A 15,982-nucleotide genomic window follows, 5' to 3' on the forward strand; every position below is an offset into this window, starting at 1 on the left:
TAAAAAAATTTGTTTTAAATGTAAAAGCTGGGACAATGTTAACACTGAATATGTGTTAGCTGTTACGTCTTAATACCCTTTAAGGTTCCTAATGGAGCCGTAGGAACTCCATAAGCACTTGGTCATTGGATGAATGGTGATTTCATATTGGGGTAATGGTTGGAACACATTGACATTACAATGAGCTCTCCAAAACCCTTCAGAGTTCAGAAAAGATCAGAGAAGAGTTGAGTCTGCAGTACTCATCAGGATGGAGCAGATCTGTGGGATAAGTTACCTGGCTTTGTGACAGGCACTGGGAGTCCCTTCCCACTCTCCGTGTCCTCCACTCCATGGGCTGAGATGGAGTAGGGCCGATTGGCCTTGTTCATAAATATGATCAGGATGGAGTCGCCCACCTCAGCATGAATCATTGGGCCTAAAGGCAAAACACAGACCTGTGTGCATTGTTGTTGCTCTTTTCAACATTGGTGTAATTTACATGTAGGTAGTATTCGACAAAATAAACGAAGGTTAGCATCGTTATTAGTGTATTTCCTCTAGAGGGAGATATTGGTAGCATTAAATATCACGTCATGTTTGGCAATTGCACCAACCTGGGTTCAAATTCTGCCTCCTTCACTTACTTATTGGAGAGGCCTTGAGTAAGTTAAGTGACCTGAGTCAACTTCCTTATCTGTAACATGAGTTTAATAACACCTTTCTCAGAGGGTTACAGTAAGGATTGAAGCACAGTAAATACTCAATAAATGCTTAAACTTTTATATTGCTGAGACATACTCTCCAGGAAAAGCTATAGCCACAGGACATGGTGACTTTTTTTGATTGTTTGTTTGTTTTTATTCCAGAAACGAGTGCCCGTTTTGTTATCATTAAGGGATTGGAAACCAAATGACTATGAAAATATAATGTCAATTAAAATTTTTTAAATTAAAATATATGTATATTTTATAAATATAATTCCATGCATACTAATGATGTAGGATATGGTGACTTTCAGTTGTAATCCCCCTGTGTGTAACCTTTGGTAAGCCTAAAACTACTCATTATCTGGTTAATGGATATAATAGTGAGGATGCAATGAAATGATGTGTATAAAAGGGATTTCTGGGCTTCCCTGGTGGCGCAGTGGTTGAGAGTCCGCCTGCCAATTCAGGGGACACGGTTTCATGCCCCGGTCCGAGAAGATCCCACATGCCGCGGAGCGGCTGGGCCCGTGGGCCCGTGAGCCATGGCTGCTGAGCCTGCGTGTCTGGAGCCTGTGCTCTGCAACGGGAGTGGCCACAACAGTGAGAGGCCCACGTACTGCCAAAAAAAAAAAGGAGACTTGAGCATTTTGGTACCCATGGAGGTCCTGGAACAAATCCCCTGTGGATACCAAAGGATAACTGTACTGATGAAAGGCCTAAATAAATCTAAAATTTGTTGGACTATTATTATCTTCAGAAGAAATACTTAGTATGAATCAGAAAGTGTCTGAAAAGCACTCTTTTCACGATAAAGCTAGAAAAGAAAAATCTAGACATGTTTTTAAACAGTAGTTTGGGGTAGAGTTACAGATGGGGCATGTGCATACATGTATTAAAATCACTATTTATGTATACATTACCACGTAAATTGCACATGCCTTGCTGTATTGGTGAGAGGGAGCAGATGCTTTCTGATTTACCGCCTGGTGGGTCACAGGGAACAGTAATGACCAGAGGTGGGCCTGTCCTGTGCCCTTTGCAGCTTCAGGAGTGCAGACCTCTTCCTGAGCTGCAGAAAATGAATAGATGGGCCTCCCGCTCCACTGGCTGAAGTGCTGCTGGGCTTGCCTCTGATGAAGTCACTGGTTTGTGTCATTTTACTGAGCCAACCAAACCGGGGCTCTTTGGGGGGGGTGGTGGCCCAGCCCCCTCTGCAAGATCGGCACCCTTTCTTCAGAGATCTGTCCACACACAGGGCTCAAAAGAAGGAATGTTCCCATGGGAGATTACTCATTTGGTATGACAAACAAGCTTGGGAGCTGATGTTAATAGATGGTGAAGATGGATGGGCTGTTTAATAATTTATGAATCTCGTAATCTCGTGGTGCCTTATTTTAATAATAAAACACCTTACAGCCTTACTATTTATATAAGTTGCCTTGTACTTTTAAAAATGGAGACGGATTTCTAAAAGTCATCTAGATTAGCCCTCTGCTTTAAGATTGCATCTTCATAATGGAGTCAGGTTTGGTGATGTTCAGGTGAAGAAAAGTGGGGAAGGTTAGCAGGAAGAGCTTATCTGATCTCCAGGTCAGGCAGCCCGGGGCATCAGACAGGCAGAGTCGGTTCTGAGAAGGCCAGGAGTTAGGGCCCCTGGAACTGAATCTAGGCCACTCACCCAAGCACCCCTCTTAAGTAAGGGGTTCCTCTTTTGTCAGAATGATTTTCATGGTGTGTTGGTAAGGCACCGTGCATGGATGATTGAGAACCTTGGTGAAGTTATGCAAACACTCTGCCCGCTGTTCTGAGGCATCAACTTGTTTCAGATGAAAATTTCCTGGCTCAGCAGAGGGGTGGCAAAGGAACTTCAGGGCAACAGGTACTGGGTAGACTGCCCTGATTATATGGATTCCTGTTTGCACGTCATCTGGTAGTCTTCTTATGGCTACTGTTTGTATGAGCTGAGCATGCAGCACACTCCCTGATAATGGGAGAGCAGGAAGTTGTCATACTTGGATGAATGCAGTCAGGCTACTCTGTTCCTTCCATCCCTTCTTGGGCAGAAGTCTAACCAGACGTGTGTGTGTGTGTGTGTGTGTGTGTGTGTGTGTGTGTGTGTGTGCTGGCAGTGCACGGCTGCCATCTGTGCCATACCCAGGAGTGCCAAGTGCTCCTCTCGTGGCGGTTGGGCTTTGATCTCCACAAATTCTCCATTGGTGTATTCCCTGTAAACCACTTTCTTGTACTGAGAACCAATCCAGTTTTCAGTGCGGTTCATAAATATATCTCCATGTCTGCAAATCAGAAGCAACAGGAATTAAAGTTGTTAGAGGGTAGGAAAATCCTTGAGTGCTTCTGCATGATTCAGGGGTGCACTGGAGCAGTGCTTCCCAAATCTGGCAGCAATCAGGATCTCTGTGCGGAGCTGGTTTTTTGCACCAGGCTCTCGGGGAGTGAGACCAGGATTCTGCATTTGAAGGCATCTCTGGGTGCTCAGATGTGGGCAGTCCGGCACTGGCCTATGGTCCACTCTTGGGAACCATTGCTCTAAAGCCCTACTGGGCGCTCAATCCCTGACCAGCCTTAGTTAGAGACTCATAAGAGCCCTTTGAGGTTGCACTTCTCTTCTTGGAACTAACTAACCTCACACACATGCTCACCCATGCGCATACACACACATTCTACCACCCTGCATTCCTCCAGATTTTATACGTATCATTCTGTACCTTGTTATGCTTTAACATTTTAAAGAGCTCAAGAAAGTCTGTGGGTTGTGTATTGTGCATATACATACAAATATATACATATATTTTGGCCACGTTGCATGGCTTGCAGGATCTTAGTTCCCTGATCAGGGATTGAACCTGGACCCCAACTGTGAGAGTGCTGAGTCCTAATCACTGGACTATCAGGGAATTCCCTAAATATAGATATAGTTGACTCTTGTTATTCACAGTAGTTACATTCTAGAGAGTCACCCCAAACACTGAATTAACAAATACTGAATCATTTTTCCTAGGGGAAACGCAGGGTTAGGTTCCTTTGAACCTCGGGTCACAATATTTTCATCAACAGATCAATATATAACCTTGTTTGATGTGTGTTTCTGTTTAAAGACATGCAATATATATCGCTGATCCATAAATACTGAACTCATGGCCAATAGTACTGTGACTCATAGAATAAACTGCTAGAATGAAGCTTATCTAGCATCTGTATTTCCTCCATAAGGGCACATTACAGCCTTCCCGTGCTTAGGGACCCTAGACAGCACTTCAGCCCCAAGCTGGGGGAGCCATTTTAAACAGCTAAATCACCAACAAAAAGCACAAAGAAGAAAAAAAAAGTGGCACTAAATAGATGACCAAAAGGACACTTGTTTCCATAGGAGAGCTGAAACAAGAAGGCAGAAGAATGCATTGTTGGTTTGACTTCTGCTGGGAATGTGAACATTAAGTGACATACATTTTTTACTGCTTTATTCATATCGGCAAATGACCACAAAAGCACCACAAGAATTGACCTGGTGGTTACAGATAAATTTCAGCGAGTAGGCAAATTCACAAACATGGAATCTGCAAATAATGAGGATCAGCTATATATTTTATCTAGCACCAAGCGAGATCATCACAGAAGATGGTAGTGTATATATGTCAATGCTACTCTCTCACTTCGTCCCAGCTTCCTTTCCCCCCCGCCCCGTGTCCTTAAGTCTGTTTTCTACGTCCACGTCTTTATTCCTGCCCTGTCACTGGGTTCATCAGTACTGTTATTGTAGATTCCATATACGTGCCTTTGCATACGGTATTTGTTTTTCTCTTTCTGACTTATTTCACTCTGTATGACAGACTCTAGGTAGCTGGCGAGTCTTGTCTGGAATCCCAGGTTAGTTAAATTACATGCATACCAGTCCACAAGCTCAGGAGTGCTAGGTATAACTTTATTTCTCTATAGCAACCTACTCTCTATTTTCAAATTCCTTCTCACTGCACAGACCCTGGCATTGTGCCAATGGTCCCATTTGTTGCCTTTCTGGGATACTGAGGTCTCCCCAGCATGTTCTTAGGAAGCCCCAGGGAAAGACTTCCAGGTTCCAAGTTGAGGCAGAGGGTCTGTGCTGACCAGGACAATAAATGTCTCAGGGAAGACACATACTGAGGGGTAGTCTGAAAACTAGAGGTGTCCTATAGATATGGCCTTGGGCCAAACAGCAGAGGCATAGCAATTGGGGTGCAGAGGGGCATTCGTTCCTGGGCTCTGATCTACAGGGGTGCCACAGATTGCCACTAGGATGACTTGGCATTTCAATTCTGTACTGCATTTTTGTCTACAGATCTGTTGTATTTTTAATAGGTGAAAATGCTCTCATCCCACTTTGTTTTTATTTATTTATGGGCACAATCCAGAGTGGTAGGGGCAGGGTGCAGACACACTCAGCACCCTCTATCTATCTCTCTATGCAGCTTGGGAGACAATCTCAGAAGACCAAAGCTAGCTCTTCCTGCCAGCCCAGAGGGATGGGGCTGAGAACAGAAATTACACTGAGTTTCAAGAAAATTAATTTCTTACACACTCATGGGCTAAGATTGTACACGTGACAAAATTATTACATGATGATTTCTTCAGTGATGGCAGCCTGTTAATGAAATAATCATTTTATAAAAAGCAAAATTAATATTCATTTCATTTTCTACTGCAGTATCAGTCTTTAACTTGTATTGGCAGCACTGGTTTAGCAGGAGGGGTGTCTGGTTTAGCAAACTGGGTTGGTGAATCATTGAATGAATTTTAAACCGTCCTGTCCTTGAGGCAAATCTTTTAAAAATGGAGAGTCATTGTGTTTCTTCATTTGTCCATAAGGTGGCACCATTACATTCCTTGCATTAACCTGAACCCTCAAAACAGGCCAAGTAAGAAAAGAAACAAAACAGGTTAATATTCGGAACAGCTGGGTGTGGGAGAGTTGGTGGGGGGGCATAACCACAGAGGATTAGTACGAGGGCTGGGGAGGGGAGGGCAAGGGAAGTGTGATAATAAATATCAAAGAGGAACAAGGGTGTGAAAGTCAGCTTGTGTTGAGAACAGGATTTGTCCTTCAAAAGGTCTATGTTCAACTCCAACTCTGCCAGTGACTAGCTGGACCACTTAACTGGGCCGAGTCTCCTCGTCCGTATATGGGACAGTGATACCCAAGCAGAGGGTGTTAACTTTGGGGGAAAGGTCTGCAGGTCTGTGCCTGAGATGCTTCTATTCCTTTCCTCCTTGGCTCTACCCGGCGGCCCTGGTGGGCTTAGGGCAGTAGAGACCAGTGCTCATCAGCCAGCAGGGGGCTTGCAGCCAGGTGAGGGAAGGGGTCTTGGGCTATGCCCTTTAACCCTTGGGTGTCTGGCATGATACGCCCGTTTTCTTTTTTAAATTTTATTTATTTTATTTATTTATTTTTAAAATTTTTGGCTGCATTGGGTCTTCGTTGCTGCGCGCGGGCCTTCGCTAGTTGTGGTGAGCGGGGGCTACTCTTTGTTGCGGTGCGGTGGCTTCTCTTGTTGCAGAGCATGGGCTCTAGGAGCACGGGCTTCAGTAGTGGTGGCTTGCAAGCTCTAGAGCGCAGGCTCAGTAGTTGTGGCGCACGGGCTTAGTTGCTCCGCGGCATGTGGGATCTTCCCGGACCAGGGCTCGAACCCATGTCCACTGCACTGGCAGCTGGATTCCCAACCACTGCGCCACCAGGGAAGCCCTGTGCTGTGGTTCTTAATCTAGAATCTGATATTCGAATTATTTGGGGAGCTTTTAAAAATACCAATGCCTGGGTGTTACCCCAGCATCTCATTGCCTCCGCTCATTCATTGGTGCTTAGCATTGGCCGACAGCGCTGCCCAGGAGGGTCAATCTGGAGGACTTTCTGGGTACCAGGTCATCCAAAGAGACCTGCTTTTCCTGTCCCAACTCGGGGATCTCTGCCAATGCCTCCCACGTGCTCCCTGGTTGTCCCCCACGGTCAGTGCTCGGCCAACGGCCCCTGTGGTCCTCAATCTACAGCTGCCCATCCTCTCACCCCAGATCTACGCACCATGTCTGCCTCCCTCTGCATCCTTTTGTCCTCCCAGGATCACTGTGAGATGGGCCTCTTTGCCTAAACCCTTTCAGTCCAGACGCTCACTCAAAGCCACATTTGCTGGTCCGACAGCCACCCTTGAAACTAGCCAGAGGTTGTGGACCGAGCCCGCCGCGGGAGTGCCCTTAAAATGACTTCAGACCCCTTCCCAGGACGGAGAGGGCAGCTTCCCTAAGCTTTCATGCCCCTGAGTAAAATCTCTTGTCTGCCAGAACTGGGCAGACAAAACCAGGGCATTTTTAGTTTCCACGTTTGACAAACGTCCACGGAGCATGTGCGACCCCACTCAAAAGACTTTGCGGTGGCTTCGCCTGTGGTACCTTTCCCATCCTCCGTCCGAGTGCTGCTTTTCGAACTCCCAGTTTTTGTTAGGGGCATAATCCCATTCTACCTCTTCAGCGGCGATGTAAAATGTTCTTATCATCCTGTACGGCTGTTCAGAAGGGTCCTTGTTGCCGCAGCTGCTGACCTCATATATTTGATTCATGCCTCTCGTGAAGTGGTACAGGGTGGAGCAAAACACCCTGAAGATGCCTGGAAGAGAAATAGCTTGGCGTTGTGTGCGATGCTCGAGAGTTTGATTTTGGTTTGCTAGCAAACCTATGTAATTTATTTCAAAATAACCGATAAGGTGGATTTTTAAAATATCACCTTTATATAGTATTTAAAAATCAGACACCAAGGGGAATAAGTTACTCTGAATATATTTACTTATAGGGAAAAATACCATCTGAAATTCATTTGTCATGGACAAATAAAACTTGCAAAGTTGTTGCCAACAGATGATTTCTCTGGGTCTTCCCTATTGTACACACCTATTAGAAGATGGTCAGTCCTACAAAATCACTGATAGGTGATGATTATCTTCATCCCAACCAGTTTAAAAGGAACTCATTACCCGTAAGATGAATATTCTAGACAAAGTTCAAATTAGGTCACGTTTCTGAAGTCATGACTTTTGCTCTAAAGGTGTTCATAAGCTATAAAGTGCAATACACAAGTAAGGTATTATTATTAAAGCCAAATGTATTTCTTCATTAAGCCCTTGAGCAGAGGATGGTCTTGTTTCCAATGGTAAGTCTACATTATGCCAGATGAAAAGAAAAACCAACAATCATGTCTGACTGAGAACAATATAATTTTTAAGCTGAATTTTCTAGATGCCTTGGCATCAGGTATACATATCTTAACTGAATTCACCATAAAATCATATAAAACCAAATTATTGGAAAGTATCAACTTTCAGTGAAATTACTGGATCAATAAATCTTCCCTTCCTCTAGTAGACTCTGTTCTCAGAGGTGAGTGAGAGTGCGGGTCTTGTTAACTACCTACAAAGCACAGAGATAGCTTCTATCATGCTACACATGTCTAAATACTACCAAGTTACCCCTTCAGGATGAGCCCAAACCATTGATTCATGGGGTACCCTAACACCCCGTGGTGACCGTCATGAGGAAGGGTCCCTATAAAACCAGAGAGAAGACACCTCAGAAGACAGACATGGCGAGAGCTTCCTCTGCCTATGTGGGTCTCCAGGCAGCTCATTATTTATGTGTACATCATTCCTTCAACAGATGAGGAATTATCTTCTCTAAGAACAAAGAGGAGCTTAAGGCCTCGATTGTGGTGATGTTTTCACAGATGCATACTTCTCTCCAAACTCATCCATTTACATATACTAAATATACAGCTTTTTGTTTATCAGTCATACATCAGTAAAGTGGTTTAAAAAAAAAAGATTCAAAGAGAAAACGTTTGACTTGCAACTGACAAGCTCCTCTACCCATGTTTTGGGCGCTCCTTTTGGCTTAGAGATATGGGACAGGAATTGGTGAAATAACTAAGCTTTTCAGCAATAACCGATTTATACTCACCACCAAATATAAACTGGAAAACATCGTCATGTAGCTCTTTAGAAGCCTGTAGGGCACATGAGTAAGTAGCCAAAGCCCTAAAATTATTCCAGCCATCTCTAGTTTTGAATGCCTCTTTCTATGGGTTAAACCTATTTGGCTGTTTTCCTCCTCTTCCCTCTTTGGTCTTGAAGAGTGCATTAAAAAAAGATCATTGTTCCCAAGGCATCCCTTGGGATGATTCATAATTGATCAATTTTATTAATATAGAAATGTTGAATACTAGAAGTTTACAAGGCAAGGATTATGGAGCTCCTACTCTGAGACAGTTCTTAGGCAAAAGTTTTGAAGCTCAAACCTCAAGTGCTTAACCAGTGACATGGAGAGGCATCTAAACTGCAGTTCTAGTGTGGAGTAAAGAAGTAAATACCCATTCATAAAGGAGACAGAGCTGGCAAGTACTCATCGTGGGTAGAATATTGATTTCTTCTTAAGACTAATGAAAAAGTTGGGTTCGAGAAACGTGTTGAACACCCGTAGCACTTGCTATTCTTATTTTTCATGAGACAGCATATGCTGCCATATGTTGCTCTATATCTTTTATTAAAATGCCCCCGCTATCTAATTAGCTTGGGAATCTCTAAGAGAAGGGACAGGTACTGGTATTTCAATGGGCTCTCCATGAACTTAAGACCCAATGCAGCTTGCTTTCTGGGTGCCCAAGAGAATGAAAATAGGGAAGTCACCATTTGGGACTCATCAAGAGACCACCATCAGTCTCTAAAGAAGGCAGACAAGACAAGTTTGTGTCCATAACCTGGAAGCAACCACTGGGCTGCTCATGCCTGGTAGATGCTTCAGAGTAGTAACTAAAATGATGTTTGTGCTTAAAGAGAACAACAACAACAGAAATTCCTCTTTCTTGGCCTGAATTGTTCATGGATATAAATCAAGAGCATTCTTCTAGGATTTGTGAGGCAAGGTCATTTGGAGTACTCCCACTTCTGCTTTGTGGATGTTATTTTAGATGCCTTTCCTTTGTCCTTTACACTATATATTTGAAATAAAATAGTCAGGATTCTCAGATTCTAATCAGGACTATACCTCTTTCTGTACACCCAGAAGTGCCCTAATTCAAACAATTTCTTCTGGGGGAGGGCCCTAAGAGTATATGCCTGGGACAGGAATAAAGATGCAGATGTAGAGAATGGACTTGAGGACACGGGGCGGGGGAAGGGTAAGCTGGGACAAAGTAAGAGAGTGGTATGGACTTATATATACATTACCACATGTAAAATAGATAGCTAGTGGGAAGCAGCCACATAGCACAGGGAGATCATCTTGGTGCTTTGTGACCACCTAGAGGGATGGGATAGGGAGGGTGGGAGGGAGACACAAGAGGGAGGGGATATGAGGATATATGTATATGTATAGCTGATTCACTTTGTTATAAAGCAGAAACTAACACACCATTGTAAAGAAATTATAATCCAATAAAGATGTTAAAAAAGAAAAAAGAGTATATGCCTGAAGATAGGAATTTGATCACCTGAGCTGGCACTGCCAAATTTACCTGCATGGTCCGGCTGCATGAATGCTGTTGTGGAGACATGGGGAAACAGGGCCAGGGAGTCGCGGTGAGTCCCTCGTAGGTGGATGGTGTTCCCTTGAAAATAAACTCCATGCATGTCAGTGTCGGTGCCCATTCCAATCATATGCCAGGAAACTCTATCCTTTTTGCACAGGGTTAGTCCTGGCTGGTTGCCATACATATAGCCGTTAATAGCTAAATGGAAGGAAAAAGATAGCAGAGCCCACTATAATTTTGTAGATGTACTGAAAACACATCATCTTAGTGAAAGATTATCAGTGTGTGTAGGGGCAGTGGTGTTCAAGTTCAAACTGTTTACAGAAGATCCTTATTATCAGAGAATAAATAGTCCTGGGGAAAAGTCACGTGGTGAATCAAATTTAAATGGAGACTGAAATTAACAATGAATAATGAAAATATACTAAAACTGTGAATCTGTTCTATTTAATAATATATACACAGGGCATTAATTCTAAGAATCAATAAGAAATAAACCAGGTTGTTTTCTGGAGTAATGTTTTCTGACAAAATTTTTTGATAGTATAATATGATAGCCTTCATTTCACATTTTAGGTTTACAGATTATAAAGAGTATCATCCTTGCAAAAATATTTACAGACTTCGTTAATTTTCTCGAAGTCTTTTTTAAAGGTGTTGATATGAAAATAATTTTCTTTTGAGGCTCTTATCCTGTCATCTCCCTTGTTAAGTGTCTTTTCCTCAGTTATTCATTTAATTTTGTCAGATCCTCATTTGCAAATGACTTTGCATTTGATTCTAGAAGTTATCACACATCTTTTCACTGATTTCATGGATCTTGTATCATTTGAAAAAATTGCAGTTGATTGACATTATATTTGCATGTCTAGTCAGTGGAGATGGCTTTTGGGGTGGGGGGAAGGGACACTAAGTTATAAGAGGTTGGCCCTTGAGTAAATAATTTGGCCTTATGATAACTTTGATTTCCATTCCCCAATAAAATAACTGACAGAACTTTGAATAATGATCACTTAGATATGAAAACACTTTTTATCTCCAGAAATACAAATTGTTTTTCTCTTTTACATCAACCTCAATCCATCAATAGTGGTTACCTGGAGCAGTGCCTTGAGAAGAATTGAGAAACCACATCCTCACTCTGGGGGATGAATGCCGTGATTGAATAGCACTGAAGGGTGACTGCACCTAATTATGTCTCATGCTTGATGGCCCTTAGAGAGATATTCCCACTCCCACTCCTTCTAATGCCCATTCATCATGCATATAAATGATCTGTTACAATCTCATTGTCAAATAAAATTACTTTTTGTTTCTTTATCTGCAGAATGAGTGGTGCTTGGTAATTTTACTCAAATATCTGGAATTATTAGTAGAAATTCCAAGAAGCCCTGGGGCTGCTGAGAAGAATATCACATTTTCTGAAAAAAAAATCTTTGATAATGCTCTTGCAAATAAACTAAGTCTTGTCTGTTGAATGTTAAATAGATATCATTGTAAATTGTGATGCTAATAATTTAGTCCTTGGCTGGCTGGTAAAGAATCCTCTGTTGCCTTGGAACTCTAGTTTAAAGCCTCTCTTTCCCGGGAATTCCCTGGTGGTCCACTGGTTAGGACTCGGCGCTCTCACTGCCAAGGGCCTGAGGGCCTGGGTCAGGGAACTAAGACCCCGCAAGCCAAACAGCGTGCCCCCCAACCCCCCAAAAAACCCTCTCTTTCTGGAACATTCATTCATGCATTCAGACATTCAACAAACAGCGTTGAATATAGACTATATAATACCAGCAATGCAAAGCATTATATGCTATATAAGGCATTTTCTCTTTGATATTGTTGCCAACTTTCTTTCTCCCACTCATGCAAGCAAGACTGGAGACAAAATTTAATTTATAATTAATGTGAAATTTAAAGTAAAATACATAATTTTCCTTGAATTTTGCTTGAAAAATGACATATTCTACATGTTCAAAATATACAAATGTATTTCAAATTGTCAAACCAGAATGGGACTGGATTTGACATGGTCCATTAGATTGTTTCTGTTTTCTATATACAGGCCTCTCATGATAAATTTCTTTTGCAACCTAGCTTCTCCACTAAGGAATTGCTATGTTTCCTAATTTATAGTTGAGTTTACCTTTTCTATTGGCTACTAGAGAGGTAGGAACTACATTTTGTATTCAGTTATAACAAAATTTTTCATAGAAGATGATATTGAAGGTGCACTATTCCATGCTTTCCATTGGTTCAAGAGCGGACTCTGTTGGAACAGAACATCCAGGACCACAGGAGTCTGAGCTGGTGCTGTGCATCACTTGGAACCTTGAACTTTTTTTGGACTTCCTTGGGAGAGAGGGAAAGGGCTATTTCATTATTTTCCCATAATGTTTCCCATAATTTTTCCCATAATGTTTAATAAACATTTGTTTATTGTTTCCCAATAATCAGATGTTATGCTTGGTCCTAAGACAAGGCCTGTTATCTCGCCATGCTTGCTTTAAGCACTGAAAAAAAATTTTATTGAAGTATATTTGATTTACAATATTATACTAGTTTTAGGTGTACAACATAGTGATTCATTATTTTTATACATTATACTATATTTAAAGTTATTACAAAATAATGGCAATATTTCCCTGTGTTGTACAATATATCCTTATAGCTTATTTATTTTATTCATAGTAGTTATTTTCTCTTAATCCCATAGCCCTATCTTGCCCCTTCACCCTTCCCCCTCCCCACTGGTAACCCCTAGTTTATTCTCTATGTCTGAGTCTGTTTCTTTTTTGTTATATACATTCATTTGTTTTACTTTTTAGATTCCACATATAAGTGAAACATACAGTATTTGTATTTCTCTGTCTGACTTATTTCACTAAGCGTAATAATCTCTAGGACCATCCACATAGTTGCAAATGGCAGAATTTCATTCCTTTTTATGGCTGAGTTTTATTTCCTCATATATATATATATATACACCATGTATTTATCCATTTCATCTCTTCATGGACACTTAGGTTGCTTCCATATCTTGGCAATTGTAAATAATGTTGCTATGAACATTGGAGTGCATGTATCTTTTCTTTTCTTTCTTTTTTTTTCTTTTTTGGCTACACGACGTGGCATGCAGGATCTTAGTTACCCTTCCAGGGATCGAAGCTGGGCCCCCTGCATTGGAAGTCTGGAGTTTTAACCACTGGACCACCAGGGAAGTCCTGCATGTATCTTTTCGAATTAGTGGTTTTGGGGTTTTTTTTGTTTGTTTGTTTGGATATACATATACCCAGGAGTGGAATTGCTGGGTCATATGGTAGTTCTATTTTTAGTTTTTTGAGACACTTCCATACTGTTTTCCACAGTGGCTATACCAATTTACATACTCACCAACTGTGTAGGAGGGTTCCCTTTTCTCCACATCCTCGCCAACATTTGCTATTTGTGTTCTTTTTGATAATAGGTGTTCTGACAGGTGTGAGGTGATATCTCATTGTGGTTTTGATTTGCATTTCTCAGATGACTAGCAACGTTGAACATCTTTTCATGTGCCTGTTGGCCATCTGCATTTCCTCTTTGGAAAAGTGTCTAGTCAGTTCTTCTGCCCATTTTTAATCAGGTTGTTTGTTTCTTTGATTTTGAGTTGTACAAGCTGTTTATATATGTTGGCTATTAATCCCTTATCAGGCATATCATTTGCAAATATTTTCTCCCATTCAGTAGGTTGTCTTTTCATTTTATTGATGGTTTCCTTTGCTGTGCAAAAGCTTTTACATTTAGTTAGATCCAATTTGTTTAGTTTTGCTTTTATTTCCTTTAATTTAGGAGGCAGATCCAAAAAACTATTGTTGGGATTTATGTCAAAGAGTGTTCTGCGAATGTTTTTCTCTAGGAGTTTCATTGTATCCAGTCTTACATTTAGGTCTTTAATCTATCTTAATTTTATTTTCATATATGGTGTTATAGAATGTTCTAATTTCATTCCTTTACATGTAGCTGTCCAGTTTTCCCAGAACCACTTATTGAAGAGACTGTCTTCTCTCTGTTGTATATTCTTGCCTCCTTTGTCATAGAGTAATTGACCATAAGTGCGTGGGTTCATTTCTGGGCTCACTATTCTCTTCTGTGGATCTATGTGTCTGTTTTTGTGCCAGTATCAAACTGTTTTGATTACTATAGCTTTGTATATTGTCTGAAGTCAGGGAGCATGAATCCTCCTGTTCTGTTCTTTCTTGAGATTGTCTTGGCTATTTGGGGTCTTTTGTGTTTCCATACAAATTTTAAAATTATTTGTTCTATGCTCAACATCACTAATTATTAGAGAAATGCAAAACAAAACAACCATGAGATATCACACTGGTCAGAATGGCCATCATCAAAAAAATCTACCAATAATAAATACTGGAGAGGGTGTGAAGAAAAGGGAACCCTCCTACACTGTTGGTGGAAATGTAAATTGGTACAGCCGCTATGGAGAACAGTATGGAGGTTCCTTAAAAAGATAAAAATAGGGCTTCCCTGGTGGCGCAGTGGTTGGGAGTCCACCTACCGATGCAGGGGACGCGGGTTCGTGCCCCAGTCTGGGAGGATCCCGCATGCCATGGAGCGGCTGGGCCCGTGGGCCGTGGCCACTGGGCCTGTGCGTCCGGAGCCTGTGTTCCACAATGGGAGAGGCTGCAACAGTGAGAGGCCCGCGTACCACACACAAAAAAAAACATTTAGTCCATTTATGTTTAAGGTAATTATTGATATGTATGTTCCTATTCCCATTTTCTTAATTGGTTTGGGTTTGTTATTGTAGGTCTTTTCCTTCTCTTGTGTTTCTTGCCTAGAGAAGATCCTTTAGCATTTGTTGTAAAGCTGGTTTGGTGGTGCTGAACTCTCTCAGCTTTTGCTTGTCTGCAAAGGTTTTAATTTCTCCATCAAATCTGAATGAGATCCTTGCTGGGTAGAGTAATCTTGGTTGCAGGTTTTTCTCCTTCATCACTTTAAATATGTCCTGCCAGTCCCTTCTGGCTTGCAGAGTTTCTGCTGAAAGATCAGCAGTTAACCTTATGGGGATTCCCTTGTGTGTTATTTGTTGTTTTTCCCTTGCTGCTTTTTTTTTTTTTTTTTTTTTTGTGCAGTACGTGGGCTTCTCACTACTGTGGCCTCTCTCATTGTGGAGCACAGGCTCCGGACGCGCAGGCTCAGCGGCCATGGCTCACAGGCCCAGCTGCTCCACGGCACGTGGGATCTTCCCGGACCGGGGCACGAACCCGTGTCCCCTGCATCGGCAGGTGGACTCTCAACCACTGCGCCACCAGGGAAGCCCCCTTGCTGCTTTTAATATGTTTTCTTTGTATTTAATTTTTGACAGTTTGATTAATATGTGTCTTGGCGTATTTCTCCTTGGATTTATCCCGTATGGGACTCTCTGTGCTTCCTGGACTTGATTAACTATTTCCTTTCCCATATTAGGGAAGTTTTCAACTATAATCTCTTCAAATATTTTCTCAGTCCCTTTCTTTTTCTCTTCTTCTTCTGGGACTCCGGTAATTCAAATGTTGGTGTGTTTAATGTTGTCCCAGAGGTCTCTGAGACTGTTCTCAATTCTTTTCATTCTTTTTTCTTTATTCTGCTCTGCAGTAGTTATTTCCATTATTTTATCTTCCAGGTCACTTATTCATTCTTCTGTCTCAGTTATTCTGCTATTGATCCCTTCTAGAGAATTTTTAATTTCATTTATTGTGTTGTTCATCAC

The 15,982-nt window shown here is 41.7% G+C and overlaps 1 protein-coding gene across 1 annotated transcript in view; it reads right to left on the reverse strand.

Moving 5' to 3' along the window:
* HEPHL1 (hephaestin like 1) overlaps positions 1–15,982 on the reverse strand; it is a gene marked incomplete at both ends in the record, with an annotated part of 74,299 nt that overhangs the window by 14,154 nt on the left and 44,163 nt on the right. Inside the window, 4 exons of the mRNA XM_079707786.1 lie at positions 278–418; positions 2,844–2,983; positions 7,122–7,335; positions 10,231–10,443. Of these exons, the coding sequence (XP_079563912.1) occupies positions 278–418; positions 2,844–2,983; positions 7,122–7,335; positions 10,231–10,443 (708 nt within the window). The remainder of the gene's footprint in view (positions 1–277; positions 419–2,843; positions 2,984–7,121; positions 7,336–10,230; positions 10,444–15,982) is intronic.

This window comes from Hyperoodon ampullatus (assembly GCF_949752795.1).
Source record: "Hyperoodon ampullatus genome assembly, chromosome: 7".
NCBI lineage: Eukaryota > Metazoa > Chordata > Mammalia > Artiodactyla > Ziphiidae > Hyperoodon > Hyperoodon ampullatus.